This window comes from Nematostella vectensis, chromosome 13, assembly GCF_932526225.1.
Source record: "Nematostella vectensis chromosome 13, jaNemVect1.1, whole genome shotgun sequence".
Taxonomy (NCBI): domain Eukaryota; kingdom Metazoa; phylum Cnidaria; class Anthozoa; order Actiniaria; family Edwardsiidae; genus Nematostella; species Nematostella vectensis.
The window spans coordinates 9,316,608-9,330,838 of NC_064046.1; the positions used below are offsets into that span (position 1 = coordinate 9,316,608).

Consider the following 14,231-nt stretch of genomic DNA (forward strand, 5'->3'; position numbering starts at 1 on the left):
GGCACATGAAAAGAATGGTGTTTGCCATAAGCCTGTAAGTGTACCCCAACACACTTTTGAATATCAAAATAAAGCTTGTTAAAAAATATATAACAACCAATATCTTGGTGGGCGCTTTAAATAACTATTACATCTAAATAACTATTACAAGAAATAGTCTATGGTGGTAATTCTTTTTTTTTTCTGACCGAAAACAGCATTATACGTTCACCAACCTACAGGTGGTATTTTTTGGAATCATCGATTAACATCTGAGATCCCAGAGAAGTGCTACCATACACTTGATGCGGCCACATACAAGCAACAGACATAACCATAACATAATAGACTTGTGTTCATAAACATAACAAAAATATCTTTTTAGTTTTTTTTTTGCCTTATTTGTCGTGATAATAAAATCGACGTTTTCTACTTAAAATTAAAGTTCATCTTCACTAGGTATCGCATCCGCACCTGTAAGAAAGATGAGCTTTTGATTAGTGTTTAATACGATTTAAAGCGCAAGTACCGATATGTACAACAACAGCTGACAATGGTAGTTTTATGGGCACTGTATAGTAATGTTGTTACAAAGCGAATGGGAAAATTGAAAAAAGAAAAGACTTATGATTGCCAAGTGTGGTACTGGCGTTGCTAAAGCTTGCGTATGTATCATCTTTATTCTCGTGAAAAACAATATAAATTAACAATTCCAATTTGGTTTTGTTCTTTTTGCTTACCGCGGAAAAACCGAGAAGTCGTAAGTGGAGCTCGAACTTCACCACGCCTAAGATAATGAATGCTTCACACTAACGAGAGCTGCTAGCTCTTTTGTTTTCTCAAGGTGATCACACAAAAATAGCACATAAACCACTCATTGCTCCACCAAGCTAGAAAACGCTTTAAACTTAAAGGATTTCGTGATCAAAAGGTATGTTTTACTTACTTGTCTTGTGTCATATACAATGTATTCTGTAAACAAATATAAGTAACTGTTAGCTGTATGGCGCATGCATATAGACCCCACTCAATCACAAGGATATCGCTGCTAAATTTATAAATTTAGTCTCGAGCCTCTTGTAATAAATAATAAAGTACTTAAAATAGTAAATAGTAAAGTACAAATTTCACGATTGATTGGCAAACAATAACATGATTACGAAGATTTGAAATGGGGGTGATTACCCTGGTATTCTTGTGCTCTTACCATTATACATCAGCGTGTATCCATTGGGGCTTGTCACTCCTGTTGCAATCCCCTTCCCACAAGGAATGGTCAGTCCGTCAGGTCTGAAAGTGTTTAAATGACTATCATTAGCAATATACTCCCAAGTTGATGTGATTTGTTTTTCTCGCATTGAGATTACCAAAGTCCCATGTAAGGTTACTTTGTTTGACTCGCCCTCCGTTGTAAGTTGACTGTAATTCTACGCTAATGTTCGCACTACATAACAAGGTGCAATGGCTGTGAGAAGGCTACAGTGCAGGTAAAAATGACATAAGCAGCCCTGAGTCTTTGCGCAATGTTGGAAGGCATTTCGAGCTACTTTGCTCCTGGTCGCTTTACTCAATGTTACACCTGGGGCGCGGGGAAGCTTAGGTAACCATTTTTAATATTGTGGGGGAAAGCATTGCAGTGCAGCCAGGAAGTCCCATACCTGACAACATTCTGCGTGGGATCTGGGGCAAACTTCCCAAGAGCCTTCACACTTTGGTGCCCTGCAGGTAACTTGGCCGCATTGTAGTCCGCTGTCAGAAGAACATTGCTTTTTCCCAGGGAAACCTGATGAGCAACGTAACCATGGTTACGAGGTGTCAGATATATCGTTGCCAATTTTTAGTTTAAAGATTGAACGCAACAACATGGTTTAGACATGTGTCAGATATAACGTTGCCAATTTTAAGTTTAAGGATGGAGCGTAATAACATGGTTTTGACATGTCAGATATAACATTGCCGAGTTTAAGGCAAAGGCACTAGGAAGACTGCATTTTCTTACAGGGGATCGTAGCAGAACGCTATGTTATAAGCTTTAATACTGTTCAGCAAAGGCTTTTTCAGCTAATGTTAATGGGGATTGAAAATCCTTAACAATTTGCCAGTCAGCCCACAATGGCTGCAGTAGGTGAGATTTGAGTTTTAACCATCCTCGGAAAACCAGAGCGTCCAGCTCCCTGCGCGAGAACGAGGCGAGGTCAGCGCAACAAGGCGCGATAACGAGGCGGCGGAGGGGTAGGGGCGGGAGAGAAGAAATAGGAGCGAGGAAACTTCTTGTCGTTCCTTTCTATTCTCTCCCGCACTTCCCCCCACCCCCACCCCCACCCCCTTTGCACCGCCTCGTTATCGCGCCTCGTTGCGATGACCTCGACACCCTGGGTTCCAGATGAACTAACAGCGCTGGCCTAAACTGTCAAAAATGCTGGCACTGTTTGTACACCATGTTGGGAGGTGCAGTGAAATAGTTCGCCAACATTTTCTTTGTCATGTGGTCAGGCGTGCGGAGCGGTGCTGTGGAGAAGGTTATCAACATTCCCGTTGTTTTGTGGTCAACCGAGCATAATAGCAGCGCCAGTAATCCTGCCGAGCGCTGGCGCCGCGCTCTGTGCGTCTCCATCACTTACCTCGCTTAGAAGAACAAGCCCAGTGTTTTTGGACCTCGTGGCAAAGCAATAGTTGGCACTCTTGGAAGACATATCAGCGAAGTAGATTCCTTTACCGAACTACAACCAAATAAAAACAATAACTTGGTGAATCAAAAGAAGGGAAGATGGCTTTCTATACTAGAATTTCTGGTGTCTTTCCGGATATTTTAAAGAAACCTGTTATTGCAATCTAGTCAAAAATACAACTGATTATAATTGCAAGTATAGGTAGAGAGAAGGTAGAGAGTTAAAAATTGATCAAAATATAATGGCTAGAAACTATCCAAACAAAGACTACCACTCATTTCCCCGTTTTCTTCTCATATCTTTTTTCTTTCTATCTGATTGTTTTTGATAATTTATAATTTAAATATTTATATCGTTGATTTACTGTATGACAGCACTTCTCACCATATAACCGGTGACCGGGGCTTCTGGAGGGGCAATACGTAACCCTTGCTTAAGGATCCCTGCCCAATTGGTAAGTCGTGAACCGTGCCATAACAACATTCTGTAGAATAAAGCAGGGTGTTAAATGACAGGAAGCAAGACTTTGAATCATTTGGTATCGAATTCCAGTTAAAGCGGCAATCTCACAATTTTACTTCAGGCGGGCCGACCGAAACATAAACCGCGCTATTTAACAGGCCATCCGCTCTAAATTAGTCACCTCAAAGAAACTTCCAATAGACACAGACTGTTTTTACAACATTGAAAGATTTTTCGAGGTTCCCACTCGGAGATTATTTCTTAATTGACCGAGAGCAAACTAGGTTCGATTGTCGCTTCAACTGGAACTACACCTTAAGCCCAAATAAATACTTGTAAAGTCATACAAGTATAGCATCCATTTACAAAATAAAGATAGCCGGGTTCAATCCGAGATAAGTTAAACTTGACTTGTCTTCAGTTTTATTTTTATGGTAAGGAGGCCTGAAAACGTAACTTTCTTTGTCGGGAATCATATCAACAACAACTTCTTATACCTGTTCCCTACATCCAAAAAGTCTTCTTTCTGATGTCGAACAACGAAGACGTCCTCGACCTCCATCTTGTACTGGTTGTGAGTTTGCGCGTGAGTATTTTCAACATACATCTTGACCATCTGAAAGACAATCAATTGCTAGAAATTAAGGTTGTACAAAGAAGGTACTAGAGGTAGGTTGTGTTGGAAGTTGATAAAAAAACACGTTGACAAAGATTACATTATGATTGCAGCGATGAGGAAATTCATAATATAAATCGTAGTGATTGTAATATTGTGATTATGGTGCTGACGATGTTGGCTATTTTAGCCAAAAACGGACGAAAGAAAACAATACCTTGAAGTCGTCATGGGCATGGTCGAGGGGTTCCAAGTCGCAGTGGAGTGACTCATAGTGCTTATCGGCTGGGTGCATCTTGTCGTCCACTTTTTCCTTTAGCATAGTAATGGCCACCTGGATATCTCCCAAAGCCTACAGGCACGAAATACATGGTTTCACGCACTGTACTCATCCTTGTACAAGCCAATTAGCACATCCTATACAAGCCAAGATTACGGTAAGCTGTTTTAAAAATCAAGGTTACAGAAAGCTGTCAACCCATTTTCTCCTACACCACTCAATACCATGCTCGGTTATAGTAAGCCATTAACCCATTTGCTCCTTCATCGCCCTATACCGCCCAAGGTTATAGAACGCCATTAACCCATTTGCTCCTTCATCGCCCTATACCGCCAAGGGTTATAGAACGCCATTAACCAAGTTGCACCTACACCAGCTATACCGGCCAAGGTAAGCTTTTTTACAAATCAAGGTTACAGAAAGCTGTCAACTTATTTTCTTCTACACCACTCAATACCACGCTCGGAAGTAAGCCATTAACCCATTTGCTCCTTCATCGCCCTATACCGCCCAAGTTTATAGAACGCCATTAACCCATTTGCTCCTACACCAGCTATACCGGCAAAGATTGTATCAAGTCATAAACCCATTTGCTAATATAACGTACCAACCTATACAACCTTAGGTTATAGAAAGCCATGAACCAATTTGCTCCTGCAACACCATATTCCGCCCAAGGTTATATAAAACCAGCTATACCGGCCAAGGTAAGCTTTTTTACAAATCAAGGTTACAGAAAGCTGTCAACCCAATTCCTCCTACACCACTGAATACCACGCTCGGTTATAGTAAGCCATTAACCTATTTGCTCCTTCATCGCCCTATACCGCCCAAGGTTATAGAACGCCATTAACCCATTTGCTCCTTCATCGCCCTATACCGCCAAGGGTTTTAGAACGCCATTAACCCATAAGCTCCTTCATCGCCCTATACCGCCAAGGGTTATAGAACGCCATTAACCAAGTTGCACCTAAACACCATATACTGCCCAAAATTCTGTAAGTCATCAATAGAGAACAAGAGGTATTGTTACTGATCTCACTGTGAATATAACAAGGGTTGAATGGTATATGAACCGAAAAACCAGTGAGCATTCTTACGAACCTCTAGTAGCTCAAGTTTTTCTTTGACTTCTTCATTTGTTCTCAATAGAGGAGGTCTCTTCATCCTTAAAAGCAGGAAAATGTCGGAAATATTAGATTGGTCATATTACAGCCACCATCTAATACGACTGTCTAATACGTCTTAGGTACCCAACTGTATTAACATGAATGTGATTAAGGGGTTTCATTAGTATAGTAAGTTAGAGTAGGCGGTGGAGATTGATTAGTACGGGGTGGAAGTTATTTGATTTTATTAGTTCAAATAAAACTTAAATCAATAGCTGGCGTTCCGCCTGCAGCCGGGGCCTTATGAAATCCCTGTGATCAGAACAGGCACTTACCCAAAGCAGTGTGGTATTCTTGTGTAAAACTCATCACAGGCTTTCACCAGTTTGTTGCCATAATCTCCCTTGCTGATGCATGACTCGATTTTCTTGAGGGCTTCGTAGCCAGCCTTTATCTGGTCGGTAGTCAGCTTACCTGGAACATAAACACAATAAATGACACTGTTGCATTATCCCTGCCAATGTGGTTAGGTTTATAAAAAAATAATAAATAAAAATGAAATAATAAACACACAGCTGTAACAAGTAGCTATTGAAAAGGAAGACAAAATGTCTGGGCTGTGGTGGAGAGCTGTCTTGTTAATCAGTTTATAGAAACTGTTTTTTTAATCCTCCCAAATCAAATTAACAATTTTATGGCATAGGGTATACTGTATGGTATAGTGACAAACATGGTATTCAGAGAAACTACCTAATGGAGCTTTCTTGGTATCATATTTCATCTCTTTTAGTGCCTCCTCCATTGCCTGGACATTACAGATCAGCTCTACAAGCTCACGAACTCTGCAGTCAAGCTTGCTCTCCGGCTTAGCAGGTTTCTCCTCCTTAACAGGTGCATCCACTTCATCGTTCTCTTCAGCCTTGTAATCCATGATGAGCAGGTCATACTTCCCTTGCACCTTGGTGAAACTGGCACGATCCTCCCAGTCATTCTTAGTCTTGTCAGAAAATCTAACAGAAGAAAAACATGTTCAATCTTAGTCTTTTCAAAAAATCTAACAGGAAAAAGCATGTCCAATCTTAGTATTGTCATAAAATCTATTGGAAAATGTTATTCTTCTCATCACATCTATTGTAACAAAATGTTTAAATTAGTATTGTCATGAAATCTACTAAAAGGTTCATCATTATTCTTGTAATAAAATCTTATGTAAAAATCTAAAAAAATGCAGAACAGAATATCTTCCATTTAATTTGTCCTGAGAATCTAACAGAAAAATGATTAATTTTAGTATTGTCAGAAATTCTTACAGTAAAACATTTAAGATAAGACTAAGATTCTTACTTTTTCTCAAATGTTCTCTTTGCAGCATCTAGGTTGGCTCCAAATGCTTGCAAGTTTTTTTGTCCATCAAATCCAACTAAAAATAAAAAAAAGATCATGATGAGATTGCTTGTGATGTTCTGTATGTTATACCAACATATGACCAGGAGTCAATTGCCCTTTGCTCCTTCTATTAAAAAAAAGAATAATATGAACAACAAATCAAAACAGAACAAAATCAACAACAACAACAACAACAATAATAATAATAATCAGGTTAATATTTGACAGATTAATTGATATCAGGTTAATATTTGACAGATTAATTGATATCAGGTTAATATTTGACAATTTTGAAACAGTGCCAACTGAACTAAGGCTATGATGATGATTACATTATTATGTTGATAACATTATAAGGTGAAGCGTAAATGTGACTATGCCTTATAAAGCCTCTACAAGCTTCACTACTGTATGTGTATCAATAAGTAACGCTGTATGTGTATGACCAGGCTACATGATTGACGGGGCATACTTCTAAACAGCTTCTTAGAAGTTTTCAAGATAAGCTGAATTCACACATACCTCTGCCCCATCTCATCCAGGTGTAGTATTTCTTTGCTGTATTGTCCTCCAACAGTTGGATCAAGTAGTATTTATTGTTGTTATTCATCACATTGGTCTGTTCATAGAGGGAAATACAATAGCAATATCAATAGTATTTAATCAATAAAGTGATGTTTATTTTGAATTGTCAAAAATTACGATGGTGATGACAATTATGACTATAGGCGTATAGCCAGGGTTTACTTATAGTGTATCTTAGGCTTAGGTATTTTGTTTAAATCCTAAGATTTTTTGATTTTTCAGAGAAAACCTTTTGGCAGCTGTGAGGGTGTTTGCATGCCTGTTCCCATTCCCAGCTATGTTTACTTGCTAAGATGATAATGGGTGGTGGTAGGGTGATAATTCTAGTCAGTAGTTAGCCACAAATGGAATCCGGTTGTTGTTGTTGTTGTTGTGACTGTAGCTGGCGTTGTTTTTGCTGTTGGTGTTGTGGTTGTTGCTGTTGGTGTTGTGGTTGTTGCTGTGTGGTTGTTGCTGTTGTTATTGTTGTTGTTGCTGTGTGGTTGTTGCTGTTGGTGTTGTGGTTGTTGCTGTGTGGTTGTTGCTGTTGTTATTGTTGTTGTTGCTGTGTGGTTGTTGCTGTTGCTGTGTGGTTGTTGCTGTTGGTGTTGTGGTTGTTGCTGTTGTTATTGTTGTTGTTGCTGTGTGGTTGTTGCTGTTGGTGTTGTGGTTGTTGCTGTTGGTGTTGTGGTTGTTGCTGTTGGTGTTGTGGTTGCTGCTGTGTGGTTGTTGCTGTTGTTGTTGTAGTTGTTGCTGTTGTTATTGTTATTGTTGTTGTGATTGTTATTTTGGTCGTTGTTGTTGTTGCTGCTGTTGATGTTTTGCTGTACTAGTACCTAGATAATATGCCCACTTAGTCCAACATCAAGAAAATTATCGTCTGATAAATAAAGGAGAGGTAAACTCATTAAATATTACCTGATTCAACATTGCATCCCAGATTGTAGACCCTTCACAAAAGACATGCACCTAAATAAATAAAGAAAACTGTACATTTGAGGGTCATTCAATAAAATAACTGCATTGTTAGATGTGTTCTATAAAATAAAAGTGATGTATAAGCTATACCCTAAAAATATGGCAACAAGTCTTGGGAATTTGGTTGGTATATGTGGTATACATTTAATTCTTTCTTTCTACAAATTTTCAAGGTAACATAACTTCTCTTAAAGCAGCATCCTCACCAGTTTACTTCCGGTCGATTACGTAACAATCTTGATGATTTTTAATGGAAAACACGAAAAATATTTCAAAATATTAAAAGCAGTGTGTCTATTGGAAGTTTCTTTGAGGATGTGATTGATAATTTAGAACGGATGGGCTGTTAAATATCTCAGATTTTAATAGATTCTTTTGTCTTTCAACGGTTGAGGTTTCTGTCGCTCCCCCAGAAGTAAACAAGCGACAATGCGGCTTAACTCCTGAGCCTGCTAATTCAAGATGCAATATGGTTTGGACTAAGTGTTTGCTAAATGAGTTGAGTAAAACTAAGCTCTTTACTGTCATACCTTGTCCTTGATTGAGCAGAAGCTGTCCACAGGTGCTTTTCCAGAAAATGTTAAGGACTTCATCTCTACAGCTTCCTCTTTCACAGCCTCCTTCTTGGGTTTCACATCCTTCATTGGTTTAGCTGCTGGTCTGGTTTTTGTAGTTGTCACTGTAGCATCATTTGCGGGAGGCTCACCTATGCAACACAAATAGATAAAATGAGACCTGTTTGACCCCCCCTTTGGCGTAATACCACAGACCTCCCAGGTATTGTGTATCTAACTGCAAAACAGTCGGCTTTCAGTATTGGGAACAAACCTTCAGATACTAAGGGGGCATGGTAGAATTTTAAAGGTTATTTCAAGTTAAATTTTTTCTATTTTTTTAGGCAATTATTTCAATTGGCAATATTCTGTAGTACTGTACACTAAGGGGAAGTTGTAATGTTGATGTTTTCCCATTTCTTCAGTATTGCAGGCACAGGAAGTTATGGTGTCTGTGACAGTGAGTTATGATACTGTCTACAAGAGGAGTTCCAGTGAAGGGGGACTGAAGCAAGGATTTTGAGAAAGTAGGGCCATTCATTGTTATTTTATGGAGTGCTTTATACTGAAAATATGGGGGAGGGGGTATGCGCACTCTGCCCAATCTTAGATCCGCCCAATTTCATTCCCAATACTAACCTGCTTCATCAGCCTTGATTCTTCTGACATTCTTTTGTGTCTTGTTTCCTGCTAATGTCTGTTTGTAGCTGGTCAAGTCTACGCTAGCCTGTTTACCCATCATAGAAAAGGTAACACAAGTAACCCCATGCATGTGAGCAGCCTCCAGTAGGTGGACTGTTGCTTGGGAGTAGGTAGACCATTTGTTTTTTCCCTCCATCCATTGCCAAACATCTAACAAATAAAGGTTTTGTCTAGTACATCACATTTGTTGTATACCTAAAAATGAAATGCCCAAAATAAATAGCGGAGAAAAGGCCTTTAAAGTAAAAATACTGTATCTAGAATCTTTTGTTTCACATGTTAGATACTTCATCACTGGGACTTCTTTTTTCTTAATGGTGCTTTCCAGCTTAACCTAGAAATTCACTACACAAGTATCTCTGAAATAACTAGCAGGGGGAGAAGGGAGGAGGGGTTAAAATGTTGTAATTCAGCTACAGATGATGAAATAGTGTCCCCAAATACAATGGGTTCTAGCAATGGATGTTATTTGGATAAAGATGGGGTTTTATCTGGATAATTTAAATTTGAACAAATGGAGGTAACACAATTTGTCTCCATTGCAGTAGCTAATGACCAGGTGCACAGCATGTTTGTGATGTAAAGTTCCAGTTTGGACACTTTTTTTTGTCAGTACTGATTGCATGTTACCCTCGAAATATTAGTAATCTAATTAAGACCTATAATTTTGGTCAGCTACCAATTGACTCTATGCTATTTATTGTGGAACATTATTGTAATTGACTGTGAAAAAATATACCACACAATCAAAATGATGAGCGTTACTCTAGAAAGGTTAAGTAAAGTAAGAATAATGACCTTGAAGTTCTCAAGTACACTATGGTTTTTGATTTTTTGTGAACTGTCACCAACAATTTCCGATAGCCTTTCCCTCTGGTCCCCATCATTCAAAATCTTTGTTAGCATTTTAATTAGCCATCAATACAATTATTCCCAATGATGCCAACTCACAGTAATTACCTTTGTTTAAATTAAAAAGGCCAGAAAGCGGTTTAGCGGTTGGAATTTGTTGAACAGTATAATAAAAATCACAGCATATAAGAATCAGGCCATTACATTTCCATATATTTCCCTTACATTCCAGATGGTTCCACCCTGACGGCATGCACCGGACTCTCTTCTCCCAGCCAGACATGGCATTTCTCTGTACCATGCGGTCAAACATAACCACAAGTGTTGCATCCTTGTTCTTTATCTCCACACATGTCTTTCTTTCCTTAAATGCCTCAGAGATGGCTTTACTTTGTTCCCCAGTGTACTGGCTCCATTTGTCTTTTGCTCCCTCGTGCTCCCACTTGCAAGCTATGTTAACCACCGCTCCCACCCCATTGGCTGACGTGCTGCCATTGGTTTCTGTTTTGATTTTCTTTCTGGGGGAAGGTGCCACATCTGACATGGCGGCAGCTGATGTGTAGAACAATTTGGCAAGAAAATGAATGAGTATTCTACTTCTAATTTAAGGAGATTTGATGACTAAGACTTGAGACTTAGGGAGAAAAGTGTGTATACAGACGATTGATCACTCCCACAACAAGGTTTCAATAAGAGAGGGAGGGGGGGCAGGGGGTGCACAGATGTTTTATGCCCCCTGATATCTACATGAAATCTTTTATTTTATCATATATTGTGCACATTACATGATTCGTGAATTTCGGGACACGTTGTATAGTGAGAAGGTTTAAGTTTAAGGGGGAACAAATCAAGTTGTGTTATAAGGTTATGTCTGGAAGTTGACATTTCTTCATCATTTCGAATTTTAGCTATTTTTGCTTTAATTTTCCTCCATAAGTATATTTGAACTAGAGGGACAACTTATATTATAATCGTTTACTTTTGGTGACAAAGGAGGAACAGATCAGGTCAAAAATTGTTATTCTGAACTGTTTGTGGATTGCTCTCATTTAGTTAAAAATTTATATATTGAAATCAATTGATAATCTTATTTAATTGAAATTGATTCGGAGGATCAATAATAACCGTGATTTGCATGACCCTTCCAAATTAGTCATATCAACTACACAGGCCTGTAGCTATCAGAACAGCATGGGGCAGCAGGAATTTACAAAAGACATAAAAAAAGTGTTTGTCCCCGAAATAAAAAAAACAAAAAAACATCTGCAGCCTATCCCCCTGAACAAAGTTTTCTATGGCCTTGTCACACAGATGGAAATCCATCTCAATAATAATTATTATCAATTGACTTTTTTTTTACTATAGATTATTATTAAATTTAGCTAATTGTATCGATTGGGATTGATTAATATCAATTTTATCGATAAAACTAGACAGGCTGTGCTTATATTATGATCAGTTTATCAGTCAATGTAATTAAATCACCCCCCCCCCCCCCCCCCCCCGAGATCTACATTGACCGGTGCATCGCAAAAGCTTATAACAAAAGGGATCAAAGAATTAACTTTAATTCACAGATAAAAAAATAAAAATATATATTTTATTCCCTCGCATGTTCTTAGTGTCTTTTCATTCAATCAGCGTTCAAATGAATGAGAAAATTTTTCAAACAAGCAACCATAAAATAACCTTCAAATTTCGCTGTTTCTACTTGACGATCCATACCTTGTTTCTTTCGGCTCCTTGTAGAAGACATGGACACAGAGATCTAAATGGGTGCTTGGGGAGAAACAATCGGGAAACCGGGTAAACAAGGAACCGGTAGCGAAGGGCTATGTTGTTTATCGGAAGTTTGAGCAAGTCTGACCGATCGATGTTTGGCGGGAGAATTGGTCTTCTTAGTCCTCAGGCTCCTGATCGTTTAAAACAACAGGGACCCCAAGTCAGCGGAAGTAAAACCTAGTGAGCTGAAAATAAGTACCTGAAATCTCCTTGAATAAAAAACGTTAACTATCTATTTTTTAATCAATTTTTTCTGTTGTTAGAAAAAAACAATCTGCTCTATTAGCTTTACAGATTTTTATACCGTACCTTATGGGCTACCTGTGCTTGACCGTGAATCGTCCTGGAAGCCATGTATTTCGTTTTATTTTATTTTGCGAGAGATGTATACAAAGAAGTTGAGAAAACCCACTGAAAAAATCTTTTTATCTGAGCATCACTTGAAAAGCTTTATGGTTTTCGAGCCACTAGTCATCTATGTGATGTTAGCATCGACGTGAATGGACGTATATCCCCAGTGCATCGTGCGGTACTAGCTGCAAATGAGGGGGTTTTCGGAGGTTTGTTCGAATCTAACATGAAAGAGAACAACCAAGATGTCATCAACTTGGATGCAATCGATCCCGGTATATTTGAAGAAGTTATTGGCTTCATCTACACTGGGAATATTGTGCTAACTCAAGAAAATGCCTTGTCGATACTAAAAGCAGTAGATAAATTTTTACTGCTTTCGGACGATCTGAAATATATAGAATAGATGAATCCCTGGCCGACTTTGCAGAAGAAATGTCAGAAAACTTCTTCATAAGCTATGAAACTGCAGAGACATACCAATCCCCTTTGTTTAAGAAAGCTTTGCTGTCTTTGATCTGCAAGAATTTTGCAACTTTGATAGAGTTGGATGAGTTTTTATCTCTTAGCCCTCAGGGGTTAGAGGACGTGATCGCAAATGATGACCTCATCATCAAAAGCGAAGAAGAGGTCTACCATGCACTTATCAAATGGGTGAAGTTCAAGCAATATGGAAGGGCGTTTCTGTTTCCCAAGCTGTTCTCTTTAATTAATACGATTGTGTTCATTAACAAAAGAGTTTCTTCAAAGTACAGTTATGGGTGAACAACTAGTGTCTTAAAACCCACAGTGTCAAGACCGTGTGGTCATAGCATTAGGATTAGAATACCAGCCTACCTCAACAAGCGATCAACCTCCTGGACACACATATTAGTGCTGTACTTGCACTACCGTGGAATGGATGATAAAAGAAGCTCTACCTAGACCCCCTTGTTTTTTTATACCACATAACATGGAGTGGCAAAGTGTGGGCCACAAGTATTTGAAATGCTATCACAATTTTATATACTATAACAGGTCAATTCCTTTTGTGGCCCATGATCAGGAAATGAGTTGCTACATTTATATCGCTATGATCTGGATGCAGACAAATGGTCATTCTATGCTGTCTCTCAAGGTGTTGCCAATGTTACACAGGCTGGTTATGCTTGCTTGAACAACATGTTGTATATTATTGGTGGTTCAAGACTCATTGGGCCTGGTGCTTATCCCACCCAAGTTTATGTTTGTGATGTCACCTCTGTGTTCAATAATGGCCCAACAACAACCCTAGCTGTTCGCATTGTGGATCAAGGTTAACTGTTGATGCTGCAATGCTTGACGCAAGTATTCAGGAAGTCACATCGCTTACAGAGGCCAAGTGTTATCCTCAAGTTGTATATAATGAAAAGTATATCTATGTTGTTTGGGGTAAAGTTAAAAGTGTTGCTAGTGAAGAACAAGTAAATTTGAGATCGGTAGAGAGATATGACCCAGTACTGAACACATGGGAACATCTGGCCCCTATGCTCGTACCAGCCATTGGCGAGAATTGCTGTTGTTTGTCAAATGGTAAGATCTACACTGCTGCTTTCCCAGAGGATGGTTAGATCCTTTTCAAGTGTATGATATAAGCACCAACATGTGGTCTCTTGTGCCACAAATATTATGTGCCATAAATGGACAAATATTATGTTGAATTTCAAGTTAATTCTATGACAGTTCTACATGAGAAAGTGATTGTCATTGGTGGCTATCTTGAGCCATCCCGGGCTATGTATAATGGAGGCAAGGATGAACAGAATGGACTGTGCACTAAGAAGGTTTGACTTCAGGAATGGTCACAAGAAAGCTTTACTGGTGCCCGCTTTGAAATGTAATTTCTGCTCAAAACTTTCCCAATTAGACAGGGACAATATTTTAAGTACTTTTTGATCTGCAGATACCAAGACTAAAGGCAAGAATCTC

At 38.9% G+C, this 14,231-nt stretch overlaps 1 protein-coding gene across 1 annotated transcript; it reads right to left on the reverse strand.

Moving 5' to 3' along the window:
• Positions 1 to 102: 102 nt before the first annotated feature.
• LOC5518592 (poly [ADP-ribose] polymerase 2) lies at positions 103 to 12,052 on the reverse strand. Its single transcript, XM_048720530.1, has 18 exons — positions 11,877 to 12,052; positions 10,377 to 10,703; positions 9,237 to 9,449; positions 8,574 to 8,749; positions 7,984 to 8,034; positions 7,024 to 7,120; positions 6,460 to 6,535; positions 5,866 to 6,125; positions 5,451 to 5,589; positions 5,111 to 5,174; positions 3,944 to 4,078; positions 3,608 to 3,726; positions 3,033 to 3,132; positions 2,601 to 2,699; positions 1,638 to 1,762; positions 1,187 to 1,269; positions 926 to 951; positions 103 to 453 (listed from the first exon to the last, which is right to left on the reverse strand). The coding sequence occupies exons 1-18, from the start codon at positions 11,905 to 11,907 to the stop codon at positions 409 to 411; spliced, it is 2,166 nt and encodes a 721-aa protein (XP_048576487.1). The 5' UTR covers positions 11,908 to 12,052; the 3' UTR covers positions 103 to 408.
• Between the last annotated feature and the right edge of the window lie 2,179 nt (positions 12,053 to 14,231).

What these genes read in the sequence shown, in the direction of transcription:
- LOC5518592 (XM_048720530.1), bottom strand. Translation starts at nt 11,907, where the DNA reads ATGTCTTCTACAAGGAGCCGAAAGAAACAAG. An exon ending in CCCCGGTCACCGGTTATATG is followed by an intron (nt 2,700 to 3,032) that starts GTGAGAAGTGCT and finishes ATTTGGTTGTAG; the next exon opens with TTCGGTAAAGGAATCTACTT. An exon ending in ATACACGCTGATGTATAATG is followed by an intron (nt 952 to 1,186) that starts GTAAGAGCACAA and finishes ATTTGTTTACAG; the next exon opens with AATACATTGTATATGACACA.